The sequence below is a fragment of the Elaeis guineensis genome, chromosome 14 (assembly GCF_000442705.2).
Source record: "Elaeis guineensis isolate ETL-2024a chromosome 14, EG11, whole genome shotgun sequence".
NCBI lineage: Eukaryota > Viridiplantae > Streptophyta > Magnoliopsida > Arecales > Arecaceae > Elaeis > Elaeis guineensis.
In genome coordinates this window covers 48,882,556-48,904,940 of record NC_026006.2, presented here as the reverse complement: position 1 = coordinate 48,904,940, position 22,385 = coordinate 48,882,556, and the positions used below count along the sequence as shown (strand labels likewise).

Sequence of the window (22,385 nt, the reverse complement as noted above, 5' to 3'; positions counted from 1 at the left end):
TGTCTTCATCTTTCCACACTCATTTTATTAAGTTGGCCTTGGTTAAAATTTTTCCATGGAAGCTAAGATATATGAAGTACTTTATTTTCTCTGACACATTGATTTTTCAGATAATTGTATTGAAGAGTGGCTTTACACATCCATCTAGTAGAAACTGATAACATTGCTTAATTAAAAAAACTTTGGCTGACAATCATTTTCATTGCAAAACATCCTGATCAGTAGATAATTTAACCATTGAGAGTTCCTACTTTAGACTTTGATAATCCAAACTGTTATGGAGTGGTGATGTGAGAGACCAAACATCACTTCTTTTAAAAAGATCCAAAGCCTCTGTAACCATGATCTTTTTGTTGGTTGACAAGATGAATAATAGAGGGAACCTCTCTTTTAGAGGGTGACCTGACAACCATGAGTCATGCTAGAATGAGATATGGGATTCATTTCTGATTTGAAACCTTACCAACTTTTGAAAAAGCCCTACTATAGATTGAACTTGTTTCCAGAATGATGAAAGCCGTTGTCATGATATCACTTGGAATGACAATTGTTGGTGATAATAGTATCCTGCTTTCACTAGAATACTTCAGAGCTTTGGCACATCTAAAAATAGTTTCCACTACCATTTGTAAAATAGGATCCGATTGAAAATTTTAAGATAGATGATTTCCATACCCCCGAACTTCTTTCGTCAACAGACTATAGATTAGTTATGTAAATATGCATATGTTTTCGACCCTTCTGAACTATCCCAAAGGAATCTACATTGAAGTTTATTGATCCTTCTAATAACTTTTATCAGCAAAATAAAATTGAACATCTAGAATATCATAATTGGTATGATGACAGCATTTAGAAGCATTATACGGTCTGCTATGGAAAGAAATCTGTCTTTCCAACCTACTAACTTTTTTATGATTCTTTTAAATAGTGGGGACCAGTCTTTTTTTTTAAGTTTGCGAACATGGAGAAGCATACCCAAATATGTAAGAGAAAAAATTGTTGATTGACTACCTAAAATAGCCACCATCTATTCTCCATGTTCTTTTTGAATTTCAATGCCTAGGATCTTTGATTTTTCGAAGTTAATTTTTAATCTTGATAATAGCTCAAAGGAGTAAAGAATAAATTTTAAGATTGTGATGCTCTTACTTTGTACTTTGCTGAAAATGAGAGTGTCGTCAGTAAATTAAAGATTCTAAAGATGTCCGATGATTGCTCGATTACCAATGCTTTCAATTATTTGAAGCTCTGCTGCTGATTTGAAGATCCAATCCAGTGTGTCAGCTACAAAGATAAAAAAGTTAGAGAGATAGTGGGTCACCTTATCGTAAGCCTCAACAGTGTTTGAAAGGCTTTCCAATATTCTATTAATCATTATCAAAGATTTTGCAGTGGAAATGATATCGATGATCTAGCTACACCACCAGTCTCCAAAACCTCTTACTTTCAGAAGATCAAGATGGAAAGGTCATGCTACATTATTGAATGCTTTTTCAAAGTCAAACTTATAGTTTATTCCTTTATGTTTGAGTGAAATAGCTTGAGATAAGATCTCGTTAGTTACTGTGAAATTATCTGCCAGTGTTCTATCTTGGATGAATGCAGATTGGGCTGCAGCAACCATCTTATCAAGCTTGGTAGCAAGTCTTGATGATAGAATCTTAGATATGATCTTGATGATTCCATTCAATAAGCTGATGGGATGAGAATAATGTAGGAATAGTTAAGTCTCTTTGGAGTTGTGTAGTGGTTGTAGAAGCTTTGAAAAACATTAATGAGGTAGCCTTTGATGATACACCAAAAATATTTGTCAAAGGTAAAGGAGAAGCCATCCGATCCTGATGATTTCTGGGACGTAAGTTGAAAGACCATATTTTTTATTTCATCTTTGATGAAAGACACATCCAGTTCATCTAACAGTGGTGGTCCTTCTGGATAGAGTATCTGCCATTTTTCTTTGATGAAAGATTTTTCTAAATTTTCAATCAGGCTATTGAAATGATTTTGAAAGCAATCATGTAATTTTTGTTGATTTGTCACCACTGATCCCTGATGCCTTAGCTCTAGAATAAGATTTTATCTCTTTTTATTGCTAGTCCAAAGATGAATAAAATCTAATATTATGATCTCTGTTATTTAGCCATCGTATTCGAGCTCTCTGTCACCACAGAAGTTCTTCTTGAGTTATCTATAGATCAAGTTTATTTTTCAGTCTAGTTCGTTACTCCAGTTCAAGTGGGAGGAGATTTCTTTTTTCCTTTTCTGCATCCAAGAAGTCAATTTTTTTTAGCAATATATTTTTTATTGCAAAATGATGTTTCTGAACTCTGATCGATTCCATCCTTCTAGTTTAGATCTTAGCAATCAAAATTTTAAAATAAGTGTTGTAATGGCATCAAATGGGATAGGCCCCATATCCCATCATTTTTTTACCATGTTGTCCAAACCTACAAGAGTGAGCCAGAAATTTTCAAAAACAGAATGGCTTGTTAAGGAGAAGTTTACCTTGATTTTGAGGACTACATCATAGTAGGATAGAAGTATGGACAGGTGTAGATCGGATCAGAGCAAAAAGATTTGTCAGTGGGTATTTGTGCATACATTCAACAGAGGCAAAACAAGAATCTAGAATTGCCAAGGTTGGGTCTTTCCTAAAGTCAGATTAGATGAATTGCCTATTAGATAGTTTGATTTCAATCAGATATTGTGAGTCCATAAAATTATTAAAATGGTATGAAGTTGTCTGGGTGCTTGCTCTTCCCTTGTGATCTGCTGAAAATCTTATGGTATTGAAATCACCTAATAGGATCTATGAAAGAACAATGCCTTCTTTTATGGAGATTAGTTCTGCAAACAATATTCGGCGCTCTTGATGGGTATGGGGACTATAGATGTTAGAAAGTAACAATTCAAAATCATGCATTTGCAGATGAGGTGGATGGTTAGAGAGTAGTCGCCTTTCATGACTCAATTTCCATCATAATCCTTATGGTCCCAGCATGTGAGGAGACCACTTGCTGAGCCAACTACATCTTTCACTATCTACTAATGCTGGTACTACTAATTGCTTTTTATAATCTTCTATCCAATTCATCCTGCTTAGTCTCCTGAAGGCATACAATCAAGCATTTGGACCTTTTGATGATTTCTCTGATAGCCCTCTTCTTTTTGGATTTATTAGTATCTCTAGTGTTCTAACTTAATATCATTGATAGTGTAAGATATAGCATCATGGGCATATCTAGGAAAAGACCAGAATTAAAATATATTGTAGGAAGTCATCAAGAGAAGAACACCACTTCAAGATAGTATTCATAAAGATCTAGAGAAGAACATCCAAGATCCTACTCCACTGAAGAGGGGGATGGGGGAATACAAGATACAAAAAGTAGAAAGCAAGCATAAAATACCTGAGACTGCTGAAGACAGTCATCAGACTGATTGCCAGATCTACACATCCAAGATCATTTGGCAATAATTCCAAAAATGTGATCAGCCATCTTCCCACATCTTTGGACTTCTAGCTCCTTTAGTTTTACACGTGTTGAGCTGATCACTAGATTCAAATATTAATCTGTATTTCTTCCCCATTTCAAAGATCTGGACTGTAGTAAAGGAATTGATGAAGAGTATATCTGATATTGCAAGAGAATCTACCACTAATTGGAGTGATTTAATCTTCTTTATTCTTAGTCAGACACTATGTTTGCAAGTATTGGTGATTATACTTACCCTTTCGAGAGTCATCTTGTTTAGAGATTAGAAAGACTTGGTTGAAACTTTTTTTTGATGCTGAGGACCATTGCATGTAGCAAGTATTCTTATAAAAATGATCTACTTAGTCGGCACTGATGAGTTCATTACAGAGAAATAATATTGTTTGACTACAGTGCTCTTAGTCATAGGCTCTAAGATCAGTAGGTGGCCGTTATGAAAGGCTTCAAGTTTTTTTTGAATCTGAGTCAGTGCTATGCTGGTTAGGTGAATGATAAGAAATTCAGATTTTGAATTTGAATTTAATGAGCCAGGTTTACTACCCCATTCTTGAGGTTTAGGGATAGGATAGTGACTGATTTAGCCCATAGGTCTGGCTTCAGGAGGTAGATATGAAGTAACAAGGCAAACCAATGGCTAATCCAAGTACCAGCTTTGATTCTTATCATCATGGAGCTTGACTTTTTTAGATTTTGCTCTAACTTCAACACTAGACTACTGCTCTATATCTGTGATCGAGAGACTTGTCCCTTACCTAAAGAACTATCTGGCTATACCATCGATCTTTTTTTATTTTCTGATGATAACTAGTTGTCTTCCGAACCAAACCAATAGTGCCAATCATTATTTTCATTATCTGAATTTTCTTTAGAATAGGGTGAGCCTGGAGGGATTTGCTCAGAAATAAAGTTAATGCATATTTGAATATTATAAATAAAAGGACCCACAATAATGCTAACTGATTCAGGGATGTCTTCAACATCCTCACAAAAGAAATTCAGATCAAATGATGTAAGATCCTCCTATTTGAGACAACTTTTGCTTGCTCTGTGGAGTAGTCCAAAGATAGAAACGATTGCTACTACTGTATGTGAGTTCTAACAAACTAGTGGAAGATTGATTAAGCTTGCATTGACCTTAAGTTTGAGTTGGTGTGGGATTCTTCCCTTGAACCTATCCCAGTGATTCACCTGGAGAGAAAACCCATTATCTCTGATTCAACCTCCCATCATTAATCGATGAACAACTTCTCTTGATGGATAGGCAACAAAGAAAGTGTTTGACTCAGCTAATTTTCTTGTTGTCCAGACACTAGTAGTGTTTGCTTTGCGGATTAAAATATTTTGAACATCATCTTCCTTAATTTATCTTCTATAAACTTCAACATATGTTACTTGCTCTAGATACAGTTTTGTTTCCTCCATTTTTGGAGTGACAAAAATGAAAGCTTTGTGCACTATATAGCCGGAAGTTGATGAGGAGTGCTCGGGGATATTTAGGTTAGTCATTGGTTTTCTTGATGCATTCTGCCTCCACATTGAATGAACAAGCTTGGACTGCATCTGGTTTGGTACCCCTCATCGTTTCTTCCTTAGACTAGTAGGAGGTTTAACCTTGCACAAGTAAGCTCTGTGGCCAAACTTCCTACAAAGAAAGCATTTTATAAGGTTGTGATAGTGCTTCTTTGTATGATTTTTGTCACCACATTTGAAACATCATCCTTTAGGGAACGGCATAGGTTGGTGAAAAGTATTTGGTTGTCAGTGCTTGATTTTCTAGGGCAACAGCAAGACATTGCTGAGCGAGTGGGGATTGCAACCTTTGGCATCGTTGCTAAGGGTCCTTCACGATGGCATAGTGGATTTTTGCAATCGATGGTGTTATTGTCGACTTGTTCTCATAAAGTTAGGTTTTTCTTTGAAAAAAGCAGTTTGTTTTATTTGATCTTGATGGAGTATATTTGATGTCTGAGAAGGAAGAGGCAACGACCAGGTGTCGCTATGGACAAAGACAGTGACTCCAGGCTCAAAGAAGTGGAAAAATCAGACGAGAGATGTGGCAACCCAAGCTTTGGGAATGGAGTAGAAGATATGTGTTTAATAGTTGATAAGTGATCTGCAATATGATGAGCATACAGGGGAGTTTATCGAGATGGTGGTGGGCCCAGCAGTCCCATAGCACTAGAGGGTTGACATCTTGTTGCCAGAGGTAGTCACTATCCCAGACAGAAAGAGATTTGTGAGTTAAGCCTCCACCCTAGTGGGGCAATGGAGCCTCATCGAAAAAAAGCTCGGTCACTATTTAGAACATCTACAGGGGAAGGATGATCTTCTACGAGAGATCATGGAGAGGCCTTAAATTGTTGATAAATGTGAGCTTTCTTCTTGTGATAGTGGTTGGATAAAGTGAGGTTGAAGAGGATGGAAAATATGAGTTTGGATGTTGGTGTGGGCATTGGGAGAAGATGTGTCGACTTCTCTCTCTAGAATCACTAGAGTTTCTCATACCTCTCATCTCTCTAGAATCATCAGAGCTTCTCACACCGCCGATCTCTCTAGAGTTTGGATGTTCGGAGATCATTGTTAGGAGAAAAAATTACAAAATGGATTTTCAACTAATATATTTATCTTGAAAAAATAAGGATAAGCAATGAACTAAAGGGTTTCTCACCTCTCCAGTTTCTTTCACTGTAATTTTAAATAGAAAGCCAGCACCAAGAAGATCTGAGCAATCCATAAGATCTCCGGACATTCAAAAAAGCTCTTAAAAATATAACTTATCTTGTAAAGAATAGGCTTCGATTTTATTAAATACAGTAATTTTTTATGATTGACAGATAAAGTTATTTTTTTAGAATTATCAAAAAATGATAGATACTAGTTTTAGCTTGAACTTGGATACGAATCATAACATTAATCAATAAATATATAACGAGGATGAGTTACATCTCATAAAGTTGGTCATTATTATGATGTCTTTAATCTTCACAAAAAAAAAATTATGATGTTTTTAACCTATCAACCAACAAGCAATTTTTGTTAAAAGAACATGATAATGAGTTGATCTACTTGTATCCTTAAAAATATACAACATATTGCAATTACTAATCAAAACCATCAGCTGTAATTGAATTATAGAAAAGTAAATATCGATGAATCAAAAATCCAAATGTATTTAGAAAATAAAACATTGAGTAATTGAGTGTTAACTTTTGAATAGTATTTATCTCATGCAGCAACTCATATTTAAATTGCTTTGGCGTTCTATAAAGAGGGCTCAGAATAATTAGTATCATCATTGGGTCACATTGGTTACATGCTCAAAATAGTATGTTATGCCTCAGGTTGACCACCGAGAGCTAGTGTGTTATCATTGCCTTGTCCTTGAATTGCAACAAGTTACCAATCAATCATCTTAGTTATAATGTATACTTAGCAAAACTAATCTTTATACAATTCAAACCTATATAGAATATAGAATTAGTAATTAATTTAAGTAGTATCATATATATCAACTACTAGGATCATTAAAAAATATAGGGAATTATGAAGAATGAGTAATAAGATTTGAGTATTCTTTGTACCCAGCAAGAGCACAACCATGCATTCTCCCCAACTAATGGCATCATCATCAGTCATTCACAAAAAATTTATAAGCAAAGCATCAAGCACCATAACAACCCACTCATACCGGTGAATGCCATTTTTTTCTTTTAAAAACTCTAGCACCATAACAACTCATCACGTAATAAGAGAATGCCATTTTCTTTTCTTTTCTTTTTTCAAAAAAAAAATATTAAGTTCTTCCCAAGCTACCACCATAGGAATCAACTCAAATAAGAGAATGTGAATGTTAAAATGAAATGATGGGGAAAGCAAAAGGGAGCGACTAGGGCATCTAGATAGCTAATAAAGTATATAATATCCATCATTGTTTAGAGAGGTTTCCTTGAGCCTCTCATCATCATGGAAGAAAACTTTTGAAAAGTAGATAATTTTGTTTAACAACCTCTAACCACTGATTCGGTATATTGCATGAAGTCATGAACCATAATTTTATAGGACATCCATACAAGATGCAACGTGGCAAGGCTTCTTGCATCAAGTGATAACTGACCATTAGCAATAATTGTTGCTAATATATCAAAAGTGAGTTTTTTTTTTTTTTTTTTTTTTTTTTTTTTAATTTGAGTGTCATATCCTTTGATTGTTCAGCTATAGTCCAATCAAATAAAAAATAGGAAAGAGTATGATAAATCAAAAGCATCATCAAAAGTTACTTGACTATTATTTCGAAAATGAACTTCGGAACATATCAAACATGAAGTTAATAAATTTATTTCCAACAATCATTACATGACATCTTATTAGACAATAATTTGAAAAATCAGTAAATATCTACAGTTGAGAAGAATAATAAAATAATATTCAATAATTATTCTAAAACACATGGAATGATACCACAAAGATTGAAATGCAGAATCTTCTACCTTATAGAGAGTTGCAATTACTAAGCCATATACTAGTGGTTCTTAGAATGATTAATTATTCCTAAGGATAAAATATTAATAATTATTATCTTTATATATAAATAATCTGTTAATACTGATTTAAAAATATTAACCAAGCTTGACTGTCCTGAAAGCATTTCGATCTCTATCATTTATAAGAATATGCATTGTTTTATAACCATGGTTCGTTCAAGCCTTCTAGTACTTGTCATTTTTAAATGCACTTGATTGTCAAGCAAGATCTGTATTAACTATTTCTGACTTATTCTTTCTCAGATTAATTCCCTATACATAAATAGGAATTTTATTTCATAGCTTCTTCAATGCAAGTACCATCTCCAGTGCATTTTTTCACATGATGTGGTCATAGGGACCATGCTCGAGCTCTGTTTGTTGCAATTTGTCCTTAACGGCATCTTCTTTTTCCTTCTTTGATAAGTCCAAAAAACTTGTAGGTGATATTACAAAACACTGTAATATTACTTCTTTTTAAAGTTTATCATACATCTTTATTCAAAAGAGAAGTTTATTACACCGTGCCCCTTGTATCCTTATCTACCTTTCTGAGATGTTAATTCCATTCTTTTACTTATTCCCACTCTCATAAAAGTTACAGTGCAGAGCTCATAAATTAACCCATCAACAGCCAAACTATGTGGTTAGATGTGAAACAAAGACGGAGATTTCCTGCGCCAAAATGATTAAAATCTCAATCCATCAAGGGCTCCTCTTGGAGTTCTCTTTTATCCTTTCCAATGAAAGATAAAATAGAAACAGAGGCTGCTTGAGTGAATGTTAACTGGGCCGACGAGTTTAAAAATTGATTCTGAGCACTCTGATAAGATATTAAGCTTGCTCTGCTCAAAAAAAATTATCAAAATCACGTCTAAGAGGAATATTAAATTAGTTCAAATAGTTTGAAGATTAAATTTTAATTTTTTATAATTTAGAGATCTTTTAAAAAAAATCTGGCATAGCTCAGGATCAAGAACGTAATTTATTTAAAAAAAAATTTACGACACTCTCTTTTTTTTTTTTTTTTTTTAACTTTCGAAATTACGCAGCAATCTACCCATCCAGCTGGCGAACAACAAATTGGGAGAGAGACGCCACCTACTTTTATATAATAATAAAGTTATTACTGTTCAATTATTATAATTTGGAACAACCAAGGAACTGAGGACCGACCGGACCAGCAGCAAACATCAGTACAACACCCTTCTCCTCTCAGACACAACCCAGTGGGACCCACCTCGAACCTTACTTTATCATCCAACACGCCATTGAACGACAAAGCCTGTTCAGGAAGTTAGAGCGGATCGAATCAGGTAGGGCATCGAAATAGGTGGGTCCCACTCACGTGTGCGCTTAGTAGCTAACCAAAAGCGAAAGAAAGCCATTGCTCACCAGCTCAGCCCCATCACGACGCCGACACTTGTGGCATTAACAAACAACAACGCCGACACCAACGCAGCGCAGCACTCTTCTTCTCTCTCTAGTCTGGAAGTTTATAATAATATTATAAGAGAGGAGGGAAAGGCGGTCGCAAGGAATCAAGGGTGTGAGTGCTTGAAGTCTCCTTTTTTTCTGGTTCTTTCCTCGGTCTTGGATAAAGAAGCACCAAGATAAGCCAGCATCCATAAAGGAGTCTGCTGCCGCTGCTGGTGCTTGTGACACTAATAATGTTGGAAGAAAGGGGGTAATGGCAGCAGAGCAGAGATCTTCTTTGAGACCCTCACCAGCCATTTCAGTAGGGCAGCACATTTAGAGGACTTGGAGAGAAAGGAAGAAAATTTTCTCAAGATCTCTGTGTAGGCTGTAAGCATTTTTTTTTTTTTATTGAATCTTTTTGTTATTTTTGGCTCAGGCAATGTTGGTCTTGGTGTTCTTCTTGTTGTTTGTTTTAATTTGGAAGTTATGTTGCTTTCGCTTTCCTTTTTCCATGTTGTAGATTTGCTCTTTATTTGTTGCTCTTATGAACTCGGTGATTCAGATCTTATGTTGTATACTTCGCCAAATTGACTTGTCTTACCAATTAGTTCTAGTGATGTCTCCATTTCTTGCCAACAGTACATAGAAGAGATTAGATAGGACCCTCCTCCAGATCTGATCGTTTGTTTCCTTTGCATGTATAAATCCACTTCGCCATGTGTTACAGGGTTTTAAGTGCATCATAAATGAAGTGAAAATGGTGGCTCTCGAATTATGTCACTTGTTCAAGCATGAGACATGAAATGAGACGTTTCATATGCGGGTAAGTTGCAAATTGGCAATCTTTTATGTGGAGAAGTTGGAGTTTTTCTTAAGGAACTTGCATGGTCTCTAACATTGAGCTGAGGTTCCTTAAGTAAAGTTTGATCTTGAGCCCAAATTCTTGTCTGCTCGAGTTTGATGCTGCAGGACTCAAATTGCTGGAGTTTAATAAAAATATGTACAGAATTGATGGGTTATCTCATTCGCTTTGGCACGATTAGAGAAACGACTTTTCCTCTAGTCATTTGTTGAGTATTCCAGTATTTATGCAAGTTATCCTTCACCATCAAATCTTCATACATGATTTGAGGCAACTGTATATAGAGAACATTGTTGTCAAGATTTCATACACAATTAGATTCCTATTTGTTTGTATGCTAATCTCATGCTATTCTTACATCTATAATGCTCATCATTGTGAATGCTGATTCTTGTTATTGATGTTTGCTTTTCATGTTCACTGTTATATAAAATAAGGTTAGTAACACTGAAAGCAGATTGTTATTATCAGGGTTCTTCATTCAGATGTTTGTTAGTGTTGCCATATTAAGTCGCTTGCTGTCTCAGTAATCTGCTTGTTTAGGGAACTGGTGCTGGTTTAATATGGGGTCATTGGCATCTGAGACAGAGACTGTACACCCAGAGATCTACCTATCATTGGGTCTGAAGGCATCAGGCAAAGGAATTACTGAATTTCCGAGGATATTGTCTCTTCTGTCATCACATCTTGATAGAGCTGTTCAGAAGAATGAAAAGTTACTAGATTCAAAGAAAATTAAAGAAATTGTCACCATTTTTCATGGTTTGAGAGCCCCAAACCTCAGCATACAGAAGTACGTAGAGCGCATCTTCAAGTACTCAAAATGTAGCCCATCCTGCTTTGTCCTTGCACACATATACATTGACAAATTTCTTCAGCAATCTGACATTCATCTGACTTCTCTCAATGTTCACCGCTTGCTAATTACAAGTGTTGTGGTAGCAGCAAAATTCATTGATGATGCGTAAGTGTTAGATGTAATGTCTATTGCATTATTGAAATATATAATTTTGACTCCATGCGAAAACTTTATTTCTTGTATTTCCATACAATATAACCTAGTCATTGTTTGACGCGTGATATACATTTTTTCATAAACTTGAGCTTACTCCTAGATTATGTTTTTTAATATAAGTAACTGCAAGTTCATGTTTTTTGCATGTAACAATTGAATCATTGTTGTTTATCTTTGACATTGACATGCAACATTCTCCTCATATCTAACATGTTTCTTTTGGTTCAAGGATTTTCTGTATATTCATGTTATAGAAATAATCTTGTTCATATTATTATCTGTGGTAATTTTCTTTTACTCTATAGTGAGTTCTTGACTAGGTTTAGAGGGAACACAGAACCATGAGGGTTTAACATTGGCTCCTACATATTTGTTATTATAGATATCAGTTTTCGCCCATTAGCTGGAAAATGAAACCAAAACCCCAGATTAGTAGTAAGGTGCTCTGTATTTCATGAAATTTTCAGAATTCGAATTTAATACTTCCTAAGAAAACCAAAAAGACAATGAGACTAGGATTCACATCTTAATACTAGGAATATTAGCTCTATTAGAATTATAGGCATCTCTAGCAACTCTTTTAGGTTTTGTAAAAACTAGAACATTGTTTTAGAAAATTTTGTCGTAACCATTTTGTTCTTTTGCTGGATTGTAAACATGCAACATTTGCTACAACAAGAATATCAAGTGACCTATTCTTCTTATTCTTATTGTACTATTGATGGGAGATGTGCTGTTGCACTAATAGGTCAGCCAGCTTCCTGTGGCTTTCAATGTAATTCTAGTGCATTTGCTGCCTTTTGCTATAACTTAGTTTAGTCTAAAATAGCCTCAACATCTACCTCCTGCATTATACACCATACAAAGTGAGTGGAAATAAAATAAATGTTCTGTATCCGCCCCTCTGGTTGCATAATCACATCAGTTATTTTTGGAATGCACTGGCAGTACCATCACCGTTAACTTTCAGATTGCATGAGCATGGATTTTCTCCTTGGCTAATCTAATAATTATAAAAAAGATCCAAATCTAAAAGATTCCATTATTGTCTTCTTTATCTTAAAACAATTTGTATATGGTTTAATCTAGGACTTCATTATGTACAACCAAATTCCTAGTGGCCAGAAGCTTTTACCTTGGATCCTAGTTCATTGTGGATTTTCCCTAGAATTTCACCCTCCTCCTTGCAATTTTTATGTGCTTCTATCCTAAAAGTTTTTGAGAGCTTCACTTCAATACTGCCGAAAACACTGACTACTTATATAACTAAATCAAATTTCTCCGTATCAATTTTAATTAATTTTAGTCTAATTTTTCCAAATTATTGCTAGCTTGAGAAAAATGTAAAGCCAAATGGAATTGTGTTGGAGAGAGGCCTTAAGTGTAATGCACCTGAGTTTGGTCTTTTTGTGATTTGTACCTGATCTTAATGATTCACAAATGCTATGGAATCACTTCATCATATCATTCTCTAATTCATTTCCAAATGGAAATTGATTTGTGATTTCATGACATCACTGCTACAATTGAATTTAGAGCAAAGACAATGCTCTGCTGTAGGAATTCATTTCTAGTTGCAAGCTTAAAAAAAGTATTTGATTATGTAGTTCTTTGTCTAGTGTCTTAAATTTAAGTTGCAACCAGCGAGGCAACTCCCCATCCCTCCAGCTGGTCTGCTAGGTTTTAAGCTGACTTCACCTTTTCGCATTAGCTGTCTTTTCTAGGACTTTAACCCCGATTCATAGAAGAGTTGATGCCAGGTTCATGGCCAACTATAGGATTTGGCTTAATTTTTTCTATCCACTTTCTTGACCAGGGCTGTAAGACAGAAAGTGAGTTTACGATTTGTTAAGGCTCAAGTTGGTGACATCAGAGGGAGCCAGTTGGTTCTTGCACAAGGTGCAGTTAACTATGACAGTTCTTTCTTGGCTCATGAACCAGTTGATATTATGCTTAAGCCAAAGTTTATCTTCACATAATATTGCAAGCTGAGGACTTTTCAAGCTCGGCTTTCTTGTAAATCATGGCTTAACATGTGGCTTGAGCTTGGCTCATTTGATACACAAACAAGCATGAATGAGCCTCTATCATGCTGAGGTGGAGTAGTTCATGAACACATTGATTCAATTGTCATCCTATTCTGGTCTTAGAGTTGCTCTCTATAATCTAAGAAGCATGAATAATTTAAATTGCATAAAATGTTTGTATCAGATACCAACACTTGGTGGATACTTCAAGAATGTGTTTCAAATACTAATTTTTTTTGTTTTAATAATTTGGAGAAAGCTCCAAATGCAACCTAGATATGCCTAAGATACTTCCCTAATATCTTTGGGGATAAGGATAGGAGATTTTCCTTTTTCTGTGATAACCCGGCCCGTTGGGTCTAAAGCCCACTAAGCCCACCCAGATAAAAAAAAAAAAAAAAAGAGGGGGAAGAAGACTCCCAATCGGAGTCTTCTCCTTCTCCGATTCCAATAAAAAATCAGAGTCCTAGGGCCATTAAAGGATCCTAGGACGAGCCCTATAAGAACCCCCTCCTCTCCTCTAAGAGAGGACATAACAATTACCGACGATTGCCGGAGTTCCTCTCCGATTTTTTCGATTGAAGCCGTGGCCCCTCGACTCGTGCTCGCCGCGATTTCACGTCGGTGGGAGTCATCGGAAGCTGTGGTAAGTCCTTCCTCTTTCTCTCTTCTTTCCCTTCTTTCCCGTACCGGTGGGCACGACTGCCAGCGACAGGAGTCGTCAGATTTCATCGGAAAAGGAAGCCCTGTTCGGCCTCTCCCTTTTCCTGGTTTTTAAGGCGCCGACGGTCACCGCTGACCGCCGGCTCTGGCCTCTCCGAACTCGGGAGGGTCGATCCTTGCCGCTGGCCACCGTCGGGCAAGGTACGGCTGTGAACGGCCGGTCAAAGACAAGGGGACCTCTAGGTCCCCTGTTTCGGCCAAAGAAGGCCACGGGAAAAAAAAAAGAAAAAGAAAAAAAAAGAAAAGAAAAAGAAAAGAAAAAGAAAAAGAAAAAAAAAGAAAAAGAAAAGAAAAGAAAGAAAAAAAAGAAAAGAAAGAAAAAAAAATATAATAATAATAATGATAATAATAATTATAATAATAATAATAAAAGGAAAAGAAAAAGAAAAAGAAAAAGAAAAGAAAAGAAAAATATATATATAATAATAATAATAATAATAAATAATACACATGAGAGAAAGTTTCTCTCATCTCTCTCTTAAATCTTTCTCTCTCTAGAATTGGACTTTCTCGCTCTACTTTCTCTCTCTCTAAAAATTTTCTCTCTCTAAAAAGCCCTATGGATCTCCTATTAGGCCATCTTCTCCACTCTTAGGGATCTATGACCTTAAATCGGTTTAGAGCCGAAGAGGAAGATTTATTGGACTGATCATCAAATCGGTCATCTCTTTATATTATGTAATTTTATTAAATATATGAAATAAAATTTATTGATGATTTAATATTTTAAATAGGACTGTCCGATTCCTTTAAGGAAGATTAAAAAGTCCAGGACGATCGAGGTATGTAGATCTTACGCTTCTTATTTTTTTTTAAATCTCCATGATTTTCATGCATATGATCTCTTATTGATGAAGTCATATTTTTCGTAAAATCAGGATCAGCATATGTGATATGAAAAAGCATGTTTTATTATGAGCATTGATTGCATGAATGTATTTTATAGAAGTTGCATGATTATAAAGCATGAAATTTTATTCCATGTATATGTATGGTTTAAGAAAAAGATATAAAGATTTCAAAAACTCTCAGATAGCTATGAATGAATTCCTTCGGATAAGGAAGCGGAAGTCTACTTATTGAGCTAGTGTAGCTCATATTTTTTTTCTTTTTCTTTTATTATTATTATTATAATTATTATTATTATATATATATATATTCTTTCTTTTCTTTTTTTCTTTCTTTTCTTTTCTTTTTCTTTTTTTTCTTTTTCTTTTTCTTTTCTTTTTTTCTTTTTCTTTTTTTTTTCTTTTCTTTTTTCTTTTCTTTTTTTTCTTTTTCTTTTTCTTTTCTTTTTCTTTTTTTTCTTTTTCTTTTTCTTTTCTTTTTCTTTTCTTTTCTTTTTCTTTTTTCTTTTTCTTTTCTTTTTCTTTTCTTTTCTTTTTTCCATGGCCTTCTTTGGCCGAAACAGGGGACCTAGAGGTCCCCTTGTCTTTGACCGACCGTTCACGATCGTACCTTGCCCGACGGTGGCCGGCGGCAAGGGGCGATCCTTCCGAGTTCGGAGAGGCCAGAGCCAGCGGTCGGCAGTGACCGTCGGCACCTTAAAAACCAGGAAAAGGGAGAGGCCGAACAGGGCTTCCTTTTCCGACGAAATCCGATGACTCCTGTTGCCGGCAGTCGTGTCCACCGGCACGGAAAGGAAGGAAGAGAAGAGAGGAAGAGGAGGAAGAACTTACCACAGCCTCCGATGACTCCCACCGGCGTGAAATCGCGGCGAGCACGAGTTGAGGGGCCGCGGCTTCAATCGAGAAAATCGGAGAGGAACTCCGACGATTGTCGGTGATTGTTATGTCCTCTCTTAGAGGAGAGGAGGGGGGTTCGTATAGGGCTCGTCCTAGGGTCTTTTAATGGCCCTAGGACTCTAATTCCTGATCGGAATCGGGGAAGGAGAAGACTCCGATCGGGAGTCTTCTTCCCCCTCTTTTTTTTTTTTTTATCTGGGTGGGCTTAGTGGGCTTTAGGCCCAACAGGCCGGGTTATCACATTTTCTTTCATTGAATTAGTATCTACTTTTTAATGAGGAATGGTTTACTTTAGAGTTAGTAACATTGGTATCATTGCATATAGTGTGGGTTATGGTCTATGGATTTTAATGATGACTAAATGATGGAGTTTGTAGATGTTGATGCAATCGAATGAAGTATGGTCTATGTTTTTATAATAGCCCACTACACTTGGTGAACGTATTTTTCACATATATGTGTGTGTGTATATGTATTATGTATTATGTCTAATGTATCATGTATATGTATATGTATATGTAAGGTTTTAAGTCTTGTAGGATGAATGTTTCCTAGTATCTCCATGGAACGGAACATCCCGCTGTCTCATCCCGTCTCGACAGCGGTCCCGATCCTGCATTACAGTAGATATCCTCTATCTCTTTTTCCTTTCTTTCTTTCTTTTTCTTTCTTTTCTTTCCTTTCTTCTACCTTCCTTTCTTTCCTTTTCCTTTTTTTCTTTTTCTTATCCCTTATGTTCTTTCTTGTTTTCCTTTTCTTCTTCTTTCTGTTTGCTTTTTTCCTTCTTTTCTTTTTCTTATCCTTTTATTTCTTTCTTTTATTTCTTTCTTCTTTTCTTTCATTTTTTTTTCTTTCTGCATCTTCCATTCTTTCTTCTTTCTTTTTCTGCCCCCGCATGGATAAGTTTCGGAGTCCCGACCCCGTCCCGGTCTCGTTTTCTTATAAGAATGGGATGGGACAGCCAAAATGCCCCCTGTCCTGTTAGGATGTAAAACCTTGTATATATGTGTATGTGTATGTGCACATACACGCGCGTGCGCACATATATATATATATTAGTTGGTTATGTCAATATAGACATATCATATCTTCGCACGTGTGCGCGCACACACATGTCTGTATATATATTAGTTGGTATGTCAATATGGACATATCATATCTTCTTCAAATGTGTCATTAAGGTGTATCTACATTATGCTTATCCAATATTCATTTTTTGTGCTTCCTATAATTGACCTCTTTATTTGACAATTGCTTGGATTATGAAGTTATATTGTGCTAACAATTTATGGATCTATATTTCCTTTAAAATGTTACCTATAGTTTTTAAGTCTATTTCTAGCCTTCAAAAATATTCCTCCATGCAATTGATCAGGCAAGATATGCTGAGAATATATAAATATAAAACTGTGACATATTTAGTGCTAGAGGTTATACAAAAACAATAAGAGCTTATAAGACAAATTTTTTAAAAATGGATATACAATATGATAGGTATGATTTAAACAAAGAAAATAATACAACTGAATAGAAAATTGGCTTGAGATTATGGTGTGTATTTGCTATCTATGCAGACAATATATAAATAAAACCATGACATATTTCGTGATAGAGGTGATCCAAAAACAATAAGAGCCTATAAGACAAACTATTTTAAAATGGATATACAGTATGTTAGGTATGATTCAATCAGCGAAAATAATACAACTAAATAGAAAAGTGGCTTGACATTAAGGTGTGTATTTTCTGTCTAGAACTATTATTGCCTACATAATTATAGATACTAATTTTTATGCGAGTCTCATAATAAAAGAAATCCAAAGGTTATGTCTGGGTCTCCTTCATATTTTTGATTACAAGCACAAGATCAAACTAATTTGCATATTTCATTTGCCCAAAATGAACAAAAGGCTCTAGAAGAGAGGAGAAAAAGAAAGGGAAAATACCTCTTTAGTTGTAGGGATGGTAATGGGAGAAAGAAGTTGATCTAGAAAGGAATGCTAAACATACAGGCTTTTAATTTTTGATTTGATTTCATTTGTCTTAGATCACTGTACCTTAAAGAGCCAATCCACTTTTTTGTGTTGGATAAGAAGCCTATAGACAATGGCTCTGGATCTTTAACTTTCGATTAATCTGTTGTAGAATACTGTGTTTTGGGCCTATTCAGTTAGTTGTCTTAGGCTATTTATGAACAACAGAGATCTTAGTGTGCACAAATAGGCTGATAAGTTGGTGACACTTTGACTACATCAGGATTCAGGAGTGATCTGTGTTTGATCTGTTACCTGGAATCATTGACCTACTCCAGCTTGATGATACAAGAAGCACTACAATCCCAACTCAAGTGCACATCTGCAATTGGATATTTGGTCTAATAATCTGGCGAATCCAACAGAGCTAAGGTGAAGCTACACTTTGGTTATCCAAAATGGTAGTTGGGGGTGAAGGAATTCGGTTAAGGACTAAGGGGGACCATGTTAGGATGAGAGTTCAATGGGGGCATGGTAGTGTGGTACCGGGAATTCAGGGTTGAGGGGGCAAGTGAGTTAGAGTTGAGTCCTGCTTAGTGGAAGTGGGGGTTAAAGGAGTGGATCAAGGGCTTGTGGGGCATAAAAGAGAGGCCTTGGGGTTTTTCCCAGGAGGAAGAGGTTTGTGTTGGGGGGGGTGGAGGACGTGGAGGTGATGGAGTGGTAGTTGAGGTCTTGATGGTGAAGGTTGGGGAGAGAGAGAGAGAGAGAGAGAGAGAGCTCACCTTGGATTGGGCTTAAGCTAATAGCTTCCACGAAAAAAAAGATGCAAGATGGAAACATTATTATGTAGAGAAGGGATGGAGTGGGGCCAATATCAAGGCCTTTTGGGGCTTGACATTAACCTTCTTGAGCAAGGCTGGATTGAGCCTACTTATGCATAGAAGCTAGGGAGGTGAGGGGTGGGGGTGAAAATACAGGATATATAGAGAATCGGGATATAAGGAGGTGAAATATACATGATTGAATATTTATAATGATGTTTCAAGGACCCAAATGGTATCAGTCTTGGGATGGCAACTGGTTAGGTATGAGTCAGGGAGGCCATTACCTATACCCCGTAGGTGGGGCAAGGTAGTGTTGGTAAAGTCTGGAGGTGGGGTGGTGCGGATAAAGTCTCAAGGCAGAGTGGGGAGAGTAGAGTTAGATTTTTTTTTTTGGGGGGGGGGGGGGGGGCGCGTGGAGTTGGATGGATCGCATTGGGTTAAAAGCTATAATAATCTCTTTTTTTTTCATACATTTTTTTTTTTTGTTGCCTTGAGGAGGGGGATATAAATGAAGAGTTATATATGTTTGAGTTAGGTTCGGGGTGGGTTTTACTATTACCTGCACCTACCTCAAATCTGTTGCAGGTTTGGTAAAACCTGTCACATTAGATTCAGGTTAGATACTTGATGGGCCGGAGTAAATTGCCACCCCTATTCTAGTCAGGTTGGATCAATCTCAACATTTGTCCAATTTACTAGTTAGTGGGTAGTTGGTGGGGCCATCATACTAGAGGCTGAGGGAAGGGTTTGATGGGTAGAGGAGAGGATGGCTGCACAGTGAAAGAGAGCTGCTAAGGGATATTAGTCTCAAAATTGATTGGCTAGGTTCACCTAGTGATATCTTTCAGAATTTCATTTTTCTATGACTACCAATATTGATGTTAGTTACACTTGCATCAACTTGGAATCATGAATCACATTCCTAAAGGAGGATTGATCATATTGCGTACTCTTTGGTAGTCTACTGAATTCTTATGTTTGCGGAATCCTCAACTGTTGGTTGTGTAACTCAAATTGAAGTTCTTTAGAAAGTTTTCCACTGAATCAATCTGAAGATGCGCCATCAACATCAAGATGCCACATTAGTGCTCCTCCAGTTAATGGTTCATCTTAGTTGAAAGGAAATTCCTAGCACATTCCATCACCAATGGCTTTTTACTACATCACAATTAGCATAGGCTAAAGATGTTTAGCAAATTTATAGACCATAGGCAAGCTACATTCTCACATGCTCAATGCTGTTTCAGATAAACAAAGATCTTTTTTTTCTTCTTCTTCTTCTTGTCCACGAATAAATGCTAGCAGCAAGCCTACTGTCTCCTTCGACATTAGATGTTAATTGACTTCTAATATTGTGTGGCAGCTCCGTCAGAACCATCTTTGGCCTCAAAGGATCAGTATCAGTATTATCTCAATCACCTTGCTCATATTGGAAATGAAAAATGTGAACATTATATATTTTCATATTTTGACATACACAGCACCATTTTATTGGGTATCAGGTATTGAGCCAGAGATGTTGTTGATACACTACTGGACTCTACTTAATGGAGTTGTGGCAGCGCTAATGTCACAGAGCATGATTGTTGGTCACTCTAGAGCTAGTGTTTATTACACCATTAAGTCACTCTAGAGCTACTGTTTATTACACCATTAAGAGAACACACTTGTGGCAACTGTTGATTCTTTCAAACAATGTTGCGGTTCTTATGTTCTTGAGTTCCTTTATTCTATTTTATTTAATTGTTTTGGGTGGGTGGGTGCATGGTTAAGCAAAAGCTTAGATTAAATTCATCCTTGGTGCATATTCTCAAAAGCTAAGTTACCGAAGCAAAAGCTATTAGTACATAACCATAACAATCAGGACCATGTTTGCAAAGGACTTGATCTTTTTTTTGCTTGTTACATATTTTTCTTCCAGTAGTCTACATTGTGAAGTATCAGTTGCACTTAAGGAAGTTACACTTTCTTTATCTATCTGACTGCAGATTTTTCAACAATGCATATTATGCCAAGGTAGGAGGAATCAGTACTGTAGAGATGAACAGACTGGAGCTAAATTTCTTATTTAGCTTAGATTTTAGACTTCAAGTGGATTTAGACACATTTGGAAAGTATTGTTTACAGTTGGAGAAAGAAGCCACCGTATGCAATGTAGAACGGCCAATTCAGGTCTGCAGGCTAGACGACTGGACTACCGTAGAAGATTCAAAATGCCAACCAGCAGTGCAAAGGTATAGTTGTGGGGCTGTCTGAGGGCTTTTGTAGTTTTCCTATGTGCACTCTACAACACTTATGAACTTTATTGTGAATGGCAATTGCCTGTTGCTCTAATGATGTGTCCATGTCTTTGCAAAAACCTGGTTTCCAACATAATTGCTGAACATTCTTATGCACTTGGAATCGTGGTTTGAATGAAAAAACGATGGAAAATTGTAGATGGCTAACTAGCAACATAAGCGGACAAGCAGATCACCGGGCAGTATGTTGAACAAAAAGGACACTTGAGTGAAAGTGTCCTTATATTCTATGAAAAGAAACATATCAGGTAAGAACAGATATATTCTATGCACGGACCAGAGCAGTATGTCAGAATTTCATAGCATTACCACTGAAGAGGGCTCTAAAATTTAGAGATCCATATAAATTCGTCTCATTTAGCCCAAGCCTTCATTCTAGAAGATGTCTTCATCACGCATCGCAAAATCAAAAGGTTTCATCATCATAGTCTGCACTGGGGAGGTTTTGATTGCCAACTGCATGCTCAAACTTACCAAGTTTTATGATGTTTGGAATTTGAAAAATGAATTGAAGGTGTCTTAACAAAATCATGAACCCAAATGACCTGAATTTCCATGCTCATGGGGGATTGTAATTCTTTCCTTTCTCAAGAATGCAGGTGGACATATGGAAATACTTTTGGGAATGTAGATCAAACTCTATCTGAAGGAAGCAGGTTAGTTATGAATACTTTCTCCAAGCAGCTACCAGTAACTTAAGCTAAACAAGACAACCCAATATTCTTTTATTTTTCAGCCTAGACTACCTATTTTAATTTTGTGAGTGGTCCTTTCTTCTACTAGTTGTTCTCTTCTCCATTTGGATTTTTCTAAACTGCTTCTGGAAATGCAAAGTCAGTGGCTGAAGCTTACCTTTTTCTTTTTGCCCTTTTGTTCACTGCCTCAGGCAACAAGAACTGAATCGTGTAATCTTATTTTCTGAAAAAGAACTCAATCCTGTATTGGTTTCATTTAGAGCACTTCCCCACAACATATTCAATGATAGAGCACTTCTATATTACATGAGTAATGGGGGAAACGCATCGCCCAGCCTGTGGAAGCGAAGAATACCCGAGTAATAACTGATAACAACATGAAGGGCAACTTTCTAAGAACCAGTAACTTCAAGGGCTACAAAAGAAATGGCTGTACGAAGAATGTATGTAAAAATAAAAATAAACAAAAGGGAGATATTGGAGCATGAATTAATAGCAACCTTTTCATCCCCCGTGGTTGCATTGTTTACGACAAAAAATAGATATTAGATGTATGTCCTATAAATCAATTGTTGGCTGACATATATTATAATTTTAAGACATAAATTTATACTTATAAAATATTTATTATTAATAAAAAATAATTTTTACTTTTAATTATGCTTTATGTTTTCATGATTTGTTGTAAAAATTAATAGATGATTTTGTATATTCTTAAGATATTGAAAATTTGAGACATATATTATTAGTGGTTGATTTCTGAATGCTCTTGATCGTAGGAT

The 22,385-nt window shown here is 36.1% G+C and overlaps 1 protein-coding gene across 1 annotated transcript; it reads left to right on the top strand.

Annotated features, from left to right (window-relative positions):
* Positions 1-9,476: 9,476 nt before the first annotated feature.
* LOC105057790 (cyclin-P3-1) lies at positions 9,477-21,981 on the top strand. Its single transcript, XM_073248496.1, has 5 exons — positions 9,477-9,826; positions 10,773-11,265; positions 20,597-20,842; positions 21,508-21,564; positions 21,795-21,981. Exons 2-5 carry the CDS (start codon positions 10,865-10,867, stop codon positions 21,964-21,966), a joined length of 876 nt encoding a protein of 291 aa, XP_073104597.1. The 5' UTR covers positions 9,477-9,826; positions 10,773-10,864; the 3' UTR covers positions 21,967-21,981.
* Positions 21,982-22,385: the final 404 nt, after the last annotated feature.